Source organism: Artemia franciscana, chromosome 4, assembly GCF_032884065.1.
Source record: "Artemia franciscana chromosome 4, ASM3288406v1, whole genome shotgun sequence".
In the NCBI taxonomy this organism is placed as follows: Eukaryota; Metazoa; Arthropoda; class Branchiopoda; order Anostraca; family Artemiidae; genus Artemia; species Artemia franciscana.
In genome coordinates, this window is record NC_088866.1 from 7,717,546 (window position 1) to 7,733,007 (window position 15,462).

Sequence of the window (15,462 nt, forward strand, 5' to 3'; positions counted from 1 at the left end):
TTACATACACTATTATATGCACTGAGCGGGTCCAACCAACTCCTGAAGCATTGATCAAATTTACTGAATTCTGCTGCAACTTCTTGCTCCAAAATTCTTCAAAATTTAACTCTAATTTCAGAGTTCTGATAATTACATACACTATTATATGCACTGAGCGGGTCCAACCAACTCCTGAAGCATTGATCAAATTTACTGAATTCTGCTGCAACTTCTTGCTCCAAAATTCTTCAAAATTTAACTCTAATTTCAGAGTTCTGATAATTACATACACTATTATATGCACTGAGCGGGTCCAACCAACTCCTGAAGCATTGATCAAATTTACTGAATTCTGCTGCAACTTCTTGCTCCAAAATTCTTCAAAATCTAACTCTAATTTCAGAGTTCTGATAATTACATACACTATTATATGCACTGAGCGGGTCCAACCAACTCCTGAAGCATTGATCAAATTTCCTAAATTCTGCTGCAACTTCTTGCTCCAAAATTCTTCAAAATTTAACTCTAATTTCAGAGTTCTGATAATTACATACACTATTATATGCACTGAGCGGGTCCAACCAACTCCTGAAGCATTGATCAAATTTACTGAATTCTGCTGCAACTTCTTGCTCCAAAATTCTTCAAAATTTAACTCTAATTTCAAAGTTTTGACAATTATATACGCTATTATATGCACTGAGCGGGTCCAACCAACTCCTGAAGCATTGATCAAATTTACTGAATTCTGCTGCAGCTTCTTGCTCCAAAATTCTTCAAAATTTAACTCTAATTTCAGAGTTTTGACAATTATATACACTATTATATGCACTGAGCGGGTCCAACCAACTCCTGAAGCATTGATCAAATTTACTGAATTCTGCTGCAACTTCTTGCTCCAAAATTCTTCAAAATTTAACTCTAATTTCAAAGTTTTGACAATTATATACGCTATTATATGCACTGAGTGGGTCCAACCAACTCCTGAAGCATTGATCAAATTTACTGAATTCTGCTGCAGCTTCTTGCTCCAAAATTCTTCAAAATTTAACTCTAATTTCAGAGTTTTGACAATTATATACACTATTATATGCACTGAGCGGGTCCAACCAACTCCTGAAGCATTGATCAAATTTACTGAATTCTGCTGCAACTTCTTGCTCCAAAATTCTTCAAAATATAACTCTAATTTCAGAGTTTTGACAATTATATACGCTATTATATGCACTGAGCGGGTCCAACCAACTCCTGAAGCATTGATCAAATTTACTGAATTCTGCTGCAGCTTCTTGCTCCAAAATTCTTCAAAATTAAACTCTAATTTCAGAGTTTTGACAATTATATACGCTATTATATGCACTGAGCGGGTCCAACCAACTCCTGAAGCATTGATCAAATTTACTGAATTCTGCTGCAACTTCTTGCTCCAAAATTCTTCAAAATTTAACTCTAATTTCAAAGTTTTGACAATTATATACGCTATTATGTGCACTGAGCGGGTCCAAACAACTCCTGAAGCATTGATCAAATTTACTGAATTCTGCTGCAGCTTCTTGCTCCGAAATTCTTCAAAATTTAACTCTAATTTCAGAGTTTTGACAATTATATACACTATTATATGCACTGAGCGGGTCCAACCAACTCCTGAAGCATTGATCAAATTTACTGAATTCTGCTGCAACTTCTTGCTCCAAAATTCTTCAAAATTTAACTCTAATTTCAAATTTTTTACAATTATATACGCTATTATATGCACTGAGCGGGTCCAATCAACTCCTGAAGCATTGATCAAATTTACTGAATTCTGCTGCAACTTCTTGCTCCAAAATTCTTCAAAATTTAACTCTAATTTCAGAGTTTTGACAATTATATACACTATTATATGCACTGAGCGGGTCCAACCAACTCCTGAAGCATTGATCAAATTTACTGAATTCTGCTGCAACTTCTTGCTCCAAATTGCTTTATTAACTTATTGTTTAATTTTAGACTTCTGAAATTTCCAAGAGCTGCTCAGGACACTTCAAAGATAAGTCTCGAATAAAGTCTTCCGACAATATTATTATTTCGACATAAATGAAAGGGTACCGTTTACGCAAATCGTAAGAAGTAAGTTGTAAGAAGCTACAAGTCACACCAAGAATGTAAGAAATACTGAAAGAAAATCAAATTTTCAGGAGGAAAGGGGTACTAGGGCCCGAAGCCCCAATATGCTTCTGCGCAAGTGCCCGGTTTAAAGCTATCTATCAAAAGCCACTAATACGAGTCGTGCGTTTTCAAAATCCGTCTAGCGATAATATAAATTTCAAGCTTCGGGGGTCTCTGACTTCGAATGATGGTAACATGCTACAGCTACGATAATAAAAAAAAATCCTATTTCCTCATATTCCAAGGTAGGGGCCTTTCAGGATGGTTAGAACAATGAAACCCAAAAATGAGCTGCAATTACAACCTGAAATTTGGTGCTCTAGGTTATAATTCGGTTATGAAAAATAATTTAAAACTGGTTTGGCCGTTGATGTATTTTCCATTGATTTTGATAAAAAAATTTTTGCCATATTCTTAAAACCTATTTCGGCATTTCTTCTTTTTCGTAGTTAGATTTTATTCCTTCTTTTTTAACATTTATCGTGTTTTTTGTTCTTGATCAATTATGCTACTACTTTTTTCCCGGTCTGCAATTATAATTTCTTTATTTTTGATTACGCTCTTTTTTTCTTTTTTATTGTTTCCGTTTATTTTTGGTCATAGGTAAAGAGAAAGCTCCGACTTTTCTCATTCGTTTATTCTTTCAATTTCCTGGGATCGGGAAAATCATCTGTCCAAAAGATCCGCAGCCATTTCATTTCGTTTTGATAGCATTTGTCTCCCGTTTTTCTTCTTTCTGTTTTACTTTTTTACATTTATCTTATTCTTTTTTTTAGAGGTGATCGTATATTGCAGTCTCTATCTAGGATGTGGAGCTTGCCTTTATTTGCAATAGCTTCTATAGATGGCGTAGAAGATTATGTTAAGTTCTCACTCTCACTGTACTATGTTGCTACTGAAGAGCAGCAAAAGACGATATTTGGGATGTATATTCAAAAGTAAGTGATTTATTGCATTCTAATCATTACTTGGAGCAAAACAAGTAAATGGTCAAAATTCTCTAGGAGACATTATTGTAAGGTTAAAGAGAGAAAAAAACAGCTATAAATTAAATAGAACAGTGAAATTAGAAGGTTAAAGAGAGAAAAGACGGTTATAAATTAAATAGAACGGTGAAATTAGAAGGTTAAAGAGAGAAAAGACGGTTATAAATTAAATAGAACAGTGAAATTAGAAGGTTAAAGAGAGAAAAAACGGTTATAAATTAAATAGAACAGTGAAATTGTAAGGTTAAAGAGAGAAAAGACGGTTATAAATTAAATAGAACAGTGAAATTGTAAGATTAAAGAGAGAAAAGACGGTTATAAATTAAATAGAACAGTGAAATTAGATGGTTAAAGAGAGAAAAGACGGTTATAAATTTAATAGAAGAGTGAAATTAGAAGGTTAAAGAGAGAAAAGACGGTTATAAATTAAATAGAACAGTGAAATTGTAAGGTTAAAGAGAGAAAAGACGGTTATAAATTTAATAGAACAGTGAAATTAGAAGGTTAAAGAGAGAAAAGACGGTTATAAATTAAATAGAACAGTGAAATTGTAAGGTTAAAGAGAGAAAAGACGGTTATAAATTATGTAAAACAGTGAAATTGTAAGGTTGAAGAGAGAAAGGACGGTTATAAATTTAATAGAACAGTGAAATTAGAAGGTTAAAAAGAGAAAAGACGGTTATAAATTAAATAGAACAGTGAAATTGTAAAGTTAAAGAGAAAAAAGACGGTTATAAATTAAATAGAACAGTGAAATTGTAAGATTAAAGAGAGAAAAGACGGTTATAAATTAGATAGAACAGTGAAATTAGAAGGTTAAAGAGACAAAAGACGGTTATAAATTAAATAGAACAGTGAAATTGTAAGGTTAAAGAGAGAAAAGACGGTTATAAATTATATAAAGCAGTGAAATTGTAAGGTTAAAGAGAGAAAAGACGGTTATAAATTTAATAGAACAGTGAAATTAGAAGGTTAAAGAGAGAAAAGACGGTTATAAATTAAATAGAACAGTGAAATTGTAAAGTTAAAGAGAAAAAAGACGGTTATAAATTAAATAAAACAGTGAAATTGTAAGGTTAAAGAGAGAAAAGACGGTTATAAATTAAATAGAACAGTGAAACTGTAATGTTAAAGATAGAAAAGACGGTTATAAATTAAATAGAACAGTGAAATTGTAAGGTTAAAGAGAGAAAAAACGGCAAAAACAACACCTAAACTTTAAATAATACAAAATTGTAAGGTTAAAGAGAGAATAAACGGCTATAATTTAAATAGAACAGTCAATCAAACAAAAACAACAACTAAACTTTAAATAATAAAAAACTATAAGGTTAAAGGGAGAATAAACGGCTATAATTTAAATAGAACAGTGAAGCAAACAAAAACAACAACTAAACTTTAAATAATAAAAAATTGTAAGGTTAAAGAGAAAATAAACGGCTATAATTTAAATAGAACAGTCAATCAAACAAAAACAAGAACTAAACTTTAAATAATAAGAAATCGTAAGGTTAAACAGTTGTATTTCAGAGTTCAAAGTGTCATCATCTAAATCGAATGCTGCTTGGACCTTATTAATTCAGTAAGTTTTATGTGAAGAGAAAAAAAAAAAAAATTCACAATAGGGATTATAGTGACGTATAATCCCTACTTACTGACCTACATGTTGAAGATATTGCACGGACACTATCTCACACTGAAAATAACGAATTCAGTTACTTTGTAAAGGATTAATTTGAAACTAATTTAATCGGATGTGAGTTCAGCTGTTTGACAGCATGGTGAGTAATAAACGGATTTGATTTTGGACTTTGGCTAATTGTCCATATTTGTTGGTTATACCATTATGACGGAATATGTACATTCGTCGGTGTTGAATTTCGTGCAATCTAATCTTAAGGAAGGAGTAAGTTATGAAATTATTGCTAACCCTGCTGTTGGTTTTTTCGATGAGAAGTCTATTATGGGGGCTAAAATAGAACTTTGGTCTCGTGTTTACGAGGGTGAACGTGTGCAAAGACGCCAAGGCGATCAAGCTAATTACCGTCACATTAAGGACATGATGGAAATCTTCCAGAACTGCGACAGCGAAAATTTGTCTTTGCCTACATACGTGATTATTTTGCCTACCGAGGCTCCTGTTATTCCTGCCGTGGCTTATTCTAGCTTCGCCTCAAAGCTTGTAAACATTGATTCGGAACTTAAGCAAATTCCAGAGAAGATTTCGTCGTATGATCTTAAATTCCCCCCTCTTAGCAGCCCTGGCCCTCAGTCATTGAATCACGATCTGACGACCGTTGTTACTTCTGAAGTCCCATCGGAATTAAATAATCCTGCCAAGCGTCGCGAAATAAATGACTCTATTCCAGGTCATGAATGTATTCATAGCATTAAGCCCTCTGGCGATAAGCTGGTGGTACGAATTGACAAGATCGCTGCAAGGAACTTCTGCAATGGAACTTTTTTGCAAAACGAAATATACTGGAATCATTAAAGGTATACCGACCAATTTTGATGAGGGGATGTTAATTGATAGCGGCAATATTACTCATGCGAAACGAATAGGCAATTCTTTGGCTGTTAGAGTGTTTTTTGAAAACGCTGTTGCGCTCGCTAATGCACCTCGACTTGGTATAAAGATTGGGTATGAGATGTATCGAGTTTACGAATTCCAACGCCCACCCAAATGCTGTTATAATTGCCAATCACCAAATCACTTAAAATCAAATTGTGATAAAGAAAAATGCTGCTCCCGTTGCGCAGGGCAACATGAATCCTCGCCTGATTCTCCGTGCCAGGCTGCACCAAAATGTGCAAACTGTCAATGCAATCATGTGTCATTCTCAATGAAATGCCTAATTCTTTTTGAACTTCTGTCGAAACGATCGTCCTATACAAGAAAATGAGTGCTAAGACTAACTTCACTATATGTTCGTTCAATATTAATGGTACTAAGGATAAAGACGCTTCTTTAGATCAGAAATTATGTTTTTTCCTCCAGGAACATCTCCTACCCTTAGTGAACTTAAACTCCCTACGGAGAAGTAACGAACACTTGGTTTTTTTCTAAAAGTGCACGCAAAACCTCTGGCAGACCATCAGGTGGCATAGCATATTTAACAAAAAAGACGCTTTTGTCACCATCCCCTTTATGTTATCACGAGCGCGATTGTTATATTGCTATCCGTCTTGCGAACCTTGTCCTCATTAATGTTTATCTCCCCTGCGACCAGAAATCCCTCCGAAGTTTAACTAAATTTACAAAATCTTGCGCATTAAAAAAAGTCTTTTGAATGGCATTGAGAGTAATGGACTGGATTGGTTATTAATCGGTGATCTGAACTGAAACATTAACTCTTCATCAGTGCGGACTGAGCTTCTTTTAGATTCCCTACCGAATAGTTACAAAATTTTGAAGAAAGTTGCCTCTCAGAAAGATGCCTTCCTATATCCATAATAGTGGCTCACTTTCGGACATTGACCATTGTATCGTTTCTTCTGGTCTCATCTGTGGCGAAGTCCATTTTGATCAGGATGAGCGTGATTATGACCATCTCCCCCTATCTCTCACTGTTACCCTTAATGCTACTGCTGAAAAGAACCTTCGTCCTAATTCTAGGAAGTGGATTTCTAAAAGAGAATGGAACAAAGCTGACTGGCCTCTTTATTTTTCCACACTTATTAGCTTTCTATCAACGATTAAAGTCCCTTTTAATCTGTTGTGTACAAGCGTTGGGTCCCCACAAGCCAGAATTCAGCTTAATATTTATTATAGCCACATTGTATCGTGCTTAAAGAGGTCTGAAGAGGTAGCTGCTCCCCTATGTCGCTTTCGATCACAAACAAGAAGTTCAATTTGGAAGAATGACCCAGAGCTCAAAACAATAAAAAATAGGGCTAAATTGTGGCTAAAAATTTGGATAGCTTGCGGCCGCCCTTTAAGGGGTAATGTTTTCGATATTAAACAAAGAACAAAGCTTGATATTAAACACTATCTTCGAAAAATTAGGTGTAATGGTGCCGAATTTCCTAAGACTCCTAGCCAGTGGAAAAGAGTGATTAATCTCGCGAAGTTCGATAGATCGCCTACGGCCGACCAAATCCCTAATGTATCATGGATCAATCATTATAGTAACATTTTCGATACAGTGATATATGCGGTTCATTTTCGTTTTTCCAAGCTCTGTTCTAGCCTGTTGCCTAAGAAAATCATTCAAGGTCATGTACCTCCCGTTAGTGTTGACCGTGTCAAAAGAAGTGTAGAGAGACTTAAATCGAAATCCTATGATATAGACGGCATCAGTGCTTTTCACCTCAATACCGAATCGGAGGAATTAGTTTATCACTTGCAGTTACTTTTTCAGATGTGTTTATGCTCTTCTTTAGTCCCTGATTCTTTTTCAGTTGGTAACATTACGTCAATTTTGAAACGTGGTAAGGATCCAACTAGTTGCGCTTCGTACAGGCTTAGTACGGTTGCTTGTACTTTAAGTAAAGTATTTGAATATGTTTTGCTCCCTGATCTCTTGTGTAATGTAGATTATATGTATAATCAGTTTGGCTTCAAGCCGTATATAGGATGCCAACATGCTCATCGTGCTATAGTTTCGCTATTACTTGAAGCGCATAAAAATGGTTTTGAGGTTCATTTTTGTGCACTCGATGTTACAAAAGCTTTTGATTTTTTTGACACCTACGTTGGTAATATCCCCATCCGTTCTGGTCTTAGGCAAGGAGGAGTCTTATCCCCTTATCTTTTTAATGCTTGTCTTTATTCTGTTTTGCCTCGTATCAATCCATCATTTTTTTTTAGGCCCAACTAATATTCGTATATTGCATATGCAGATGATTTATTTTTGATCAGCCGCACTAAATCTAGCCTAATTAAGTCGATCCAGCTTGTTTCTAAGTCTTTAGAGGAAATTGGCCTCAAACTTAATACTGAAAAATGCGAATATTTAGTTTTTAATGCTAAGCATCAAAGTAGTGATCTTGATTGTGGTTATTTTTCAGTTAAGCTCGTTTCTTTGATTCGGTGGCTTGGTATTAGTATTTGTTCATCTTTATCGGCTTTTCGATCTTGTGGGCTTAATGATATTAAAAGTAAGCTTAAAATTGGGTACGCAAAAATTGTCCCGAACCGAGGCAGATTTTCACGAAAGGCTTTATCCAGACTTTACTCTACATATTGCGATCATTCTATATTGTTTCTTTCCGGTTTGCGCCCGTTTTTTAATAATCAAGATTTGCAAGGTATAAGAGTTCTGTATTTTCGTTATTGTAAATATCTATTGTATCTGCCGATTTCTTATAGAAATCAGAAGATTATCAGAAAGTTTTGTGCCACTGATATTATTTTTGTTTATAAAAAACTCTATGCTAGATTAGGTGCTGAGGCCTGTCAACGCTTGGGTCCTTACCACCCTTTGATTAGACTGTATTAATTGTATTGTTTGTGTTATCTTGTTTTTCTTTCCTTAATGTTTTTACTCCGCTTAAATTGTCAAAACAAGCGGGTAACAAATAAATTATTATTATTATTATTATTATTATAAACGGCTATAATTTAAATAGAACAGTGAAGCAAACAAAAACAACAACTAAACTTTAAATAATAAAAAATTGTAAGGTTAAAGAGAGAATAAACGGCTAAAATTTAAATAGAACAGTGAAGCAAACAAAAACAACAACTAAACTTTAAATAATAAAAAATTGTAAGGTTAAAGAGAGAATAAACGGCTATAATTTAAATAGAACAGTGAAGCAAACAAAAACAACAACTAAACTTTAAATAATAAAAAATTGTAAGGTTAAAGAGAGAATAAACGGCTATAATTTAAATAGAACAGTGAAGCAAACAAAAACAACATCTAAACTTTAAATAATAAAAAATTGTAAGGTTAAAGAGAGAATAAACGGCTATAATTTAAATAGAACAGTGAAGCAAACAAAAACAACAACTAAACTTTAAATAATAATAAATTGTAAGGTTAAAGAGAGAATAAATAGCTATAATTTAAATAGAACAGTGAAGCAAACAAAAACAACAACTAAACTTTAAATAATAAAAAATTGTAAGGTTAAAGAGAGAATAAACGGCTATCAAACAGTTCGTGGTAACGAACTGTAGTAAGGAGCGACCCGGCTCAATAGTAACCAAAACTGTAAAAAATGTAATTTTTATACCAATAGCTACATCAAAAGAATCGCATTTTAATGCTGATTTTAAATATATAAGTTTCATCAAGTTTAGTCTTACCCATCAAAAGTTACGAGCCTGAGAAAATTTGCGTTATTTTAGAAAATAGGGGGAAACACCCCCTAAAAATCATTTTCTTAACGAAAATCACACCATCAGATTCAGCGTATCAAAGAACCCTACTGAAGAAGTTTCAAGCTCCTATCTACAAAAATGTGGAATTTTGTATTTTTTGCCAGAAGGCAGATCACGGATGCGTGTTTATTTGTTTTTTTTTTTTTTTTCAGGGGTGATCGTATCGACCCATTTGTCCTAGAATGTTGCGAGAGGGCTCATTCTAACGGAAATGAAAAGTTCTAGTGCCCTTTTTAAGTGACTAAAAAAATTGGAGGGCACCTAGGCCCCCTCCCACGCTAATTATTTTCCCAAAGTCAACGGATCAAAATTCTGAGATAGCCATTCTATTCAGTGTAGTCGAAAAACCTTATAACTATGTCTTTGGGGACAACTTACTCCCCCACAGTCCCCGTGGGAGGGGCTACAAGTTACAAACTTTTACTAGTGCTTACATATAGTAATGGTTATTGGGAAGTGTACAGGTGTTTTCAGGAGGATTTTTTGGTTGGAGGCAGGGGTTGAGAAGAGGGGGATATGCTGGGGGAACTTTCCATGGAGGAATTTGTCATGGGGGAAGAAAATTTCCATGAAGGGAGTGTATGATTTACAAGCATTACTTAACAAAAAAAAACGATGAAAAAATAAATGTGAAAAAGTTTTTTTTCAGCTGGAAGTAAAAAGCAGCATTAAAACTTAAAACGAACATAAATTATTACCCATATAAGGGGCTCACCTCCTCCTATTACCTCGCTCTTTACGCTAAAGTATTTTTAGTAATTTTAACTATTTATTCTGCGGCTTTTGTGATTCAGGGGTCATTCTTAATGAATTGGGACAAAATTTAAGCTTTAGTGTAAAGAGCGAGGTACTGACGAGGGGGCGAACCCCCTCATATATGTAATAAAAGCATGATAATACAAAAGTTCTTTACGTAAGCTAATTTATAAGTAACGTATATCTTTTACTAATAAAAAGATTCGTAAAAAATTAAAAGTTCTAGTTGCCTTTTTAATTAACCGAAAATCGGAGGGCAACTACGTTTCCTCCCCCGCTCTTTTTTTCTCAAAATCATTCGATCAAAATTATAAGAAAGCCATTTAGCCAAAAAAAAAAAAAAAATATGCAAGTTTCATTTTAATTATTCCTCTGCGGAGAGCCGAAATCAAAACATGCATTGATTCAAAAACGTTCAGAAATTAAAAAAAAACAAGTTTTTTTAACTGAAAGTAAGGAGCGACATTAAAACTTAAAACGAACAGAAATTACTTCGTATATGAAAGGGGCTGCTTCCTCATCAACGCCCCGCTATTTACGCTAAAGTTTTTTACTGTTTTAAAAAGAAGAATTGAGAGAAGGGTCAAACTTTAGTGTAAAGAGCGGGGCGTTGATGAGGAAGCAGCCCCTTTCATATAAGTAATTTCTGTTCGTTTTAAGTTTTAATGTCGCTCCTTACTTTCAGTTAAAAAAAACTTGTTTATTTTATTTAATAATTTAAATAGAATAGTGAAGCAAACAAAAACAACAACTAACTTTAAATAATAAAAAATTGTAAGGTTAAAGAGAGAAAAAATGGCTATAATTTAAATAGAACAGTGAAGCAAACAAAAGCAACAGCTAAACTTTAAATAAAAAAATCTAATAATTAATAATGAATGATTAATCTAAGAGATGAATTACATTTGGCTTAGAAATTGTATTCCTGCCAAATCCAGAGTGACCGGCTTTCCTTCGACTTCATGCAAAAACTTGTAGCTTAGGTTTTGAGAAAACAACTACTAAACTTAGAATAATGAAAAACCTAATAATTAATAATGAATGATTAATCTAAGATGATGAATTAAATTTTGATCCTTCTGACCTAAATGGCCTGCTGATCCCTTTTAACGAACAGCTCTCGGAAATTATCTCAGTACCATGAAAATGGCAAGTGCAACCTTTAAGTCTGACAACATAAAACCATCTTGTTAAGAAGTGCTACTTTGGCCAATCCTCCCAAAATATCTAAAGATTTATAGCTTAGAAATTTTTAGCTTAGAAATTAGAATCCTGCCAAATCTAGAGTGACCGGCTTTCTCTCGACTTCATGCAAAAACCTCTAGCTTACGTTTTTGATCAAACTGGTAAAGTTTTCAAGTCATCCTTTACGACCCTAGATGAGTTCGAGCATCCTTTTAAGGAGTGGTATTTTATACACAACCTTACAATGAATAAGTAAATAATTTCTTGGACTGCACTGCTTTTCTATTTACAAATTATCGAGAGAGAAAACGGTTATAATTAAAAAAAAAAAAACAGTAGAAAAAAATACAAAAGAAATAAACAAACAATAAAACTTTAAATAATAAAAGTTCGAATATTTCAACTTCATGTATGGGATCCTTTATCAACGGGAAAGAAGGAAAAAGGAATTTTTTTTTTGGTTACATCATCTAAAGAAAAAGACAAAAAAAAAAAAAAAAAAATTAGACAAATAAACAAGCTTTCATCTTAATAACTTGCAAAATACTGCAGCATTATCGAAGTTATTAAGATGTGAGTTTAATTTATTTGTTTGGTTTTGTGCGTTGTTTTTTTTTTTTTCTTTTTCTATAGATGGTTTAACTTGAAAATTTTAGCAAAATTTGGGAGAAGAGGCTAATCGCGGAAAAAATCAATATACCGCAGCCAAGTTAGCAAATAAAAAGTCTACTTAATTTGTGATGGAACAGTTTCTTTGACCTGTAACAATACTTAAAATTATATTCGTAGTAATATCAATTTATTATAAAAAAAGAGACAAAATCAATCGGTAGCACACCAAAAGTGGTGCTTGCGAGGGTGTGCTGCTAACAAGATAGAAAAAAAAAGAATACAATATATATGATAAGCAGAAAGGTGAAACCATGTACCGAAAAAAAAGTACACAAATAATTCATACACAATAAAACATCATAATATCATGATGCCGGAGCAAAAAAAAAAAACAATAAACAATTACTGTCCATTTTAAACCATCAATCTCAGTCTGTTTTGAAGGTGTGCTTACTAAGCAACGCCACACGTAGCTCGGATTTAAAATGAATAATGGGTGATTCCTCGGTCCATGAGATAAGCTTATTCCACAGCTTAGCCCCACTATAAATAACTGAATAATCAGTCTTACTTGAAATTAGGCGACGAACCTCAATATCTCCACTTGTCCGAGTTCCGTGACAATGAACGTTACACCTTTCCTGTAATATTCCTGTAAAACAGTCTGGAACGCACCCCCTAATAATACTTGTACATAAAAACCAGTGTATAGAAATCACCCAATCCTACTGCAGGCATTATATTAATTGGACTATACATTAATATAATGCCTGCGGCTAGATTGCGTAATTCCTATTACTTAGATTATATTGCCTGTTACCATATATAAACTTAGAAACTTAGATTATATGGTTCAAATGTTTTTAACCTGTAAATTTAATCTGGCGGAGGTGACCTGTTTTTTTTTAATTCTTTCAAATAAATATATTGTTTTATTTTCGCTATATCTCTTTTGGCAATCGAAATTTATAGATGAGAAATGTCTAATGTACTTGAGATATTCGTTTGTCTTTTGCAGACATTTATAATATTGCAGCATAATTTCCGAAATAATTTCCTAAGGTTAATCAGCAGGGCATTTAGGTCAGGGGATCAAAATGTAATTCATCATCTAGGATTAGTAATTCTTAGATTAGTATTGAGAAGTGCCTAAATCATCACCTCCCTTTAGTTTTCAGTTTTATAGATTATGAACACGAGCTCGATTCAACTGATAGAAAAGCTTTATTCAAGGTCTTATCCTTCCATGCTGTACCAGATAAATTTGATTAGCGATATCAATTGATTGATAGCAGTGATATCTATTGATACCAAACGATAAAAATGATTAGCGCTATTTACGAGAAAAACATTGCTGTGATTAAGGTTGGAAATAAGAAGAGTTGCTGGTTTTGTGTTGGATCTAGATTTAAGTAAGGTTGTTTCTAAGGGAGACGTTGGAGGGAGAATATCCAAAAGCAAGTAAAAATAGCAAAAGATTCTGGAAAAAAAAATTTCAACAGAAAAACTTGAATAAGTTCAATATTTGATACGGCAGTAATGGGTATTCCTGACGTTTTCAGGGACGCTTTTTCAGGTAATTTTAGGCAAACAGATCAGTTAATTAGTAATTAGTAAGGAGATCAGTAATTAGGTGGCTTGGACGTGCCCTTTAGGTGAACAAAGACTAGGTGATCAGGAGTTAAGTAAGATTGTTTCTAAGGGAGACGTTGGAGGGAGAATATCCAAAAGCAAGTAAAAATAGCAAAAGATTCTGGAAAAAAGATTTTTAACAGAAAAATTTGAATAAGTTCAATATTTGATACGGCAGTAATGGGTATTCCTGACGTTTTCAGGGACGCTTTTTCAGGTAATTTTAGGCAAACAGATCAGTTAATTAGTAATTAGTAAGGAGATCAGTAATTAGGTGGCTTGGACGTGCCCTTTAGGTGAACAAAGACTAGGTGATCAAGAGTTAAGTAAGGTTGTTTCTAAGGGAGATGTTGGAGGGAGAATATCCAATAGCAAGTAAAAATAGCAAAAGATTCTGGAAAAAAGATTTTCAACAGAAAAATTTGAATAAGTTCAATATTTGATACGGCAGTAATGGGTATTCCTGACGTTTTCAGGGACGCTTTTTCAGGTAATTTTAGGCAAACAGATCAGTTAATTAGTAATTAGTAAGGAGATCAGTAATTAGGTGGCTTGGACGTGCCCTTTAGGTGAACAAAGACTAGGTGATCAAGAGTTAAGTAAGGTTGTTTCTAAGGGAGACGTTGGAGGGAGAATATCCAAAAGCAAGTAAAAATAGCAAAAGATTCTGGAAAAAAGATTTTCAACAGAAAAATTTGAATAAGTTCAATATTTGGTACGGCAGTAATGGGTATTCCAGACGTTTTCAGGGACGCTTTTTCAGGTAATTTTAGGCAAACAGATCAGTTAATTAGTAATTAGTAAGGAGATCAGTAATTAGGTGGCTTGGACGTGCCCTTTAGGTGAACAAAGACTAGGTGATCAAGAGTTAAGTAAGGTTGTTTCTAAGGGAGACGTTGGAGGGAGAATATCCAAAAGCAAGTAAAAATAGCAAAAGATTCTGAAAAAAAAAAATTTCAACAGAAAAATTTGAATAAGTTCAATATTTGATACGGCAGTAATGGGTATTCCTGACGTTTTCAGAGACGCTTTTTTAGGTAATTTTAGGCAAACAGATCAGTTAATTAGTAATTAGTAAGGAGATCAGTAATTAGGTGGCTTGGACGTGCCCTTTAGGTGAACAAAGACTAGGTGATCAAGAGTTAAGTAAGGTTGTTTCTAAGGGAGACGTTGGAGGGAGAATATCCAAAAGCAAGTAAAAATAGCAAAAGATTCTGGAAAAAAGATTTTCAACAGAAAAATTTGAATAAGTTCAATATTTGATACGGCAGTAATGGGTATTCTAGACGTTTTCAGGGACGCTTTTTCAGGTAATTTTAGGCAAACAGATCAGTTAATTAGTAATTAGTAAGGAGATCAGTAATTAGGTGGCTTGGACGTGCCCTTTAGGTGAACAAAGACTAGGTGATCAAGAGTTAAGTAAGGTTGTTTCTAAGGGAGACGTTGGAGGGAGAATATTCAAAAGCAAGTAAAAATAGCAAAAGATTTTGAAAAAAAATTTTCAACAGAAAAATTTGAATAAGTTCAATATTTGATACGGCAGTAATGGGTATTCCTGACGTTTTCAGGGATGCTTTTTCAGGTAATTTTAGGCAAACAGATCAGTTAATTAGTAATTAGTAAGGAGATCAGTAATTAGGTGGCTTGGACGTGCCCTTTAGGTGAACAAAGACTAGGTGATCAAGAGTTAAGTAAGGTTGTTTCTAAGGGAGACGTTGGAGGGAGAATATCCAAAAGCAAGTAAAAATAGCAAAAGATTCTGGAAAAAAAAATTTCAACAGAAAAATTTGAATAAGTTCAATATTTGATACGGCAGTAATGGGTATT

The 15,462-nt window shown here is 33.7% G+C and overlaps 1 protein-coding gene across 4 annotated transcripts in view; it reads left to right on the top strand.

The window, feature by feature from the left end:
- The window catches only part of LOC136025934 (uncharacterized), an 81,483-nt gene that overhangs the window by 43,526 nt on the left and 22,495 nt on the right, over positions 1–15,462 (top strand). For all 4 annotated transcript variants that reach the window (XM_065702022.1, XM_065702019.1, XM_065702021.1 and 1 more), the window contains exon 6: positions 2,907–3,068. In XM_065702022.1, the coding sequence (XP_065558094.1) occupies positions 2,907–3,068 (162 nt within the window). The remainder of the gene's footprint in view (positions 1–2,906; positions 3,069–15,462) is intronic.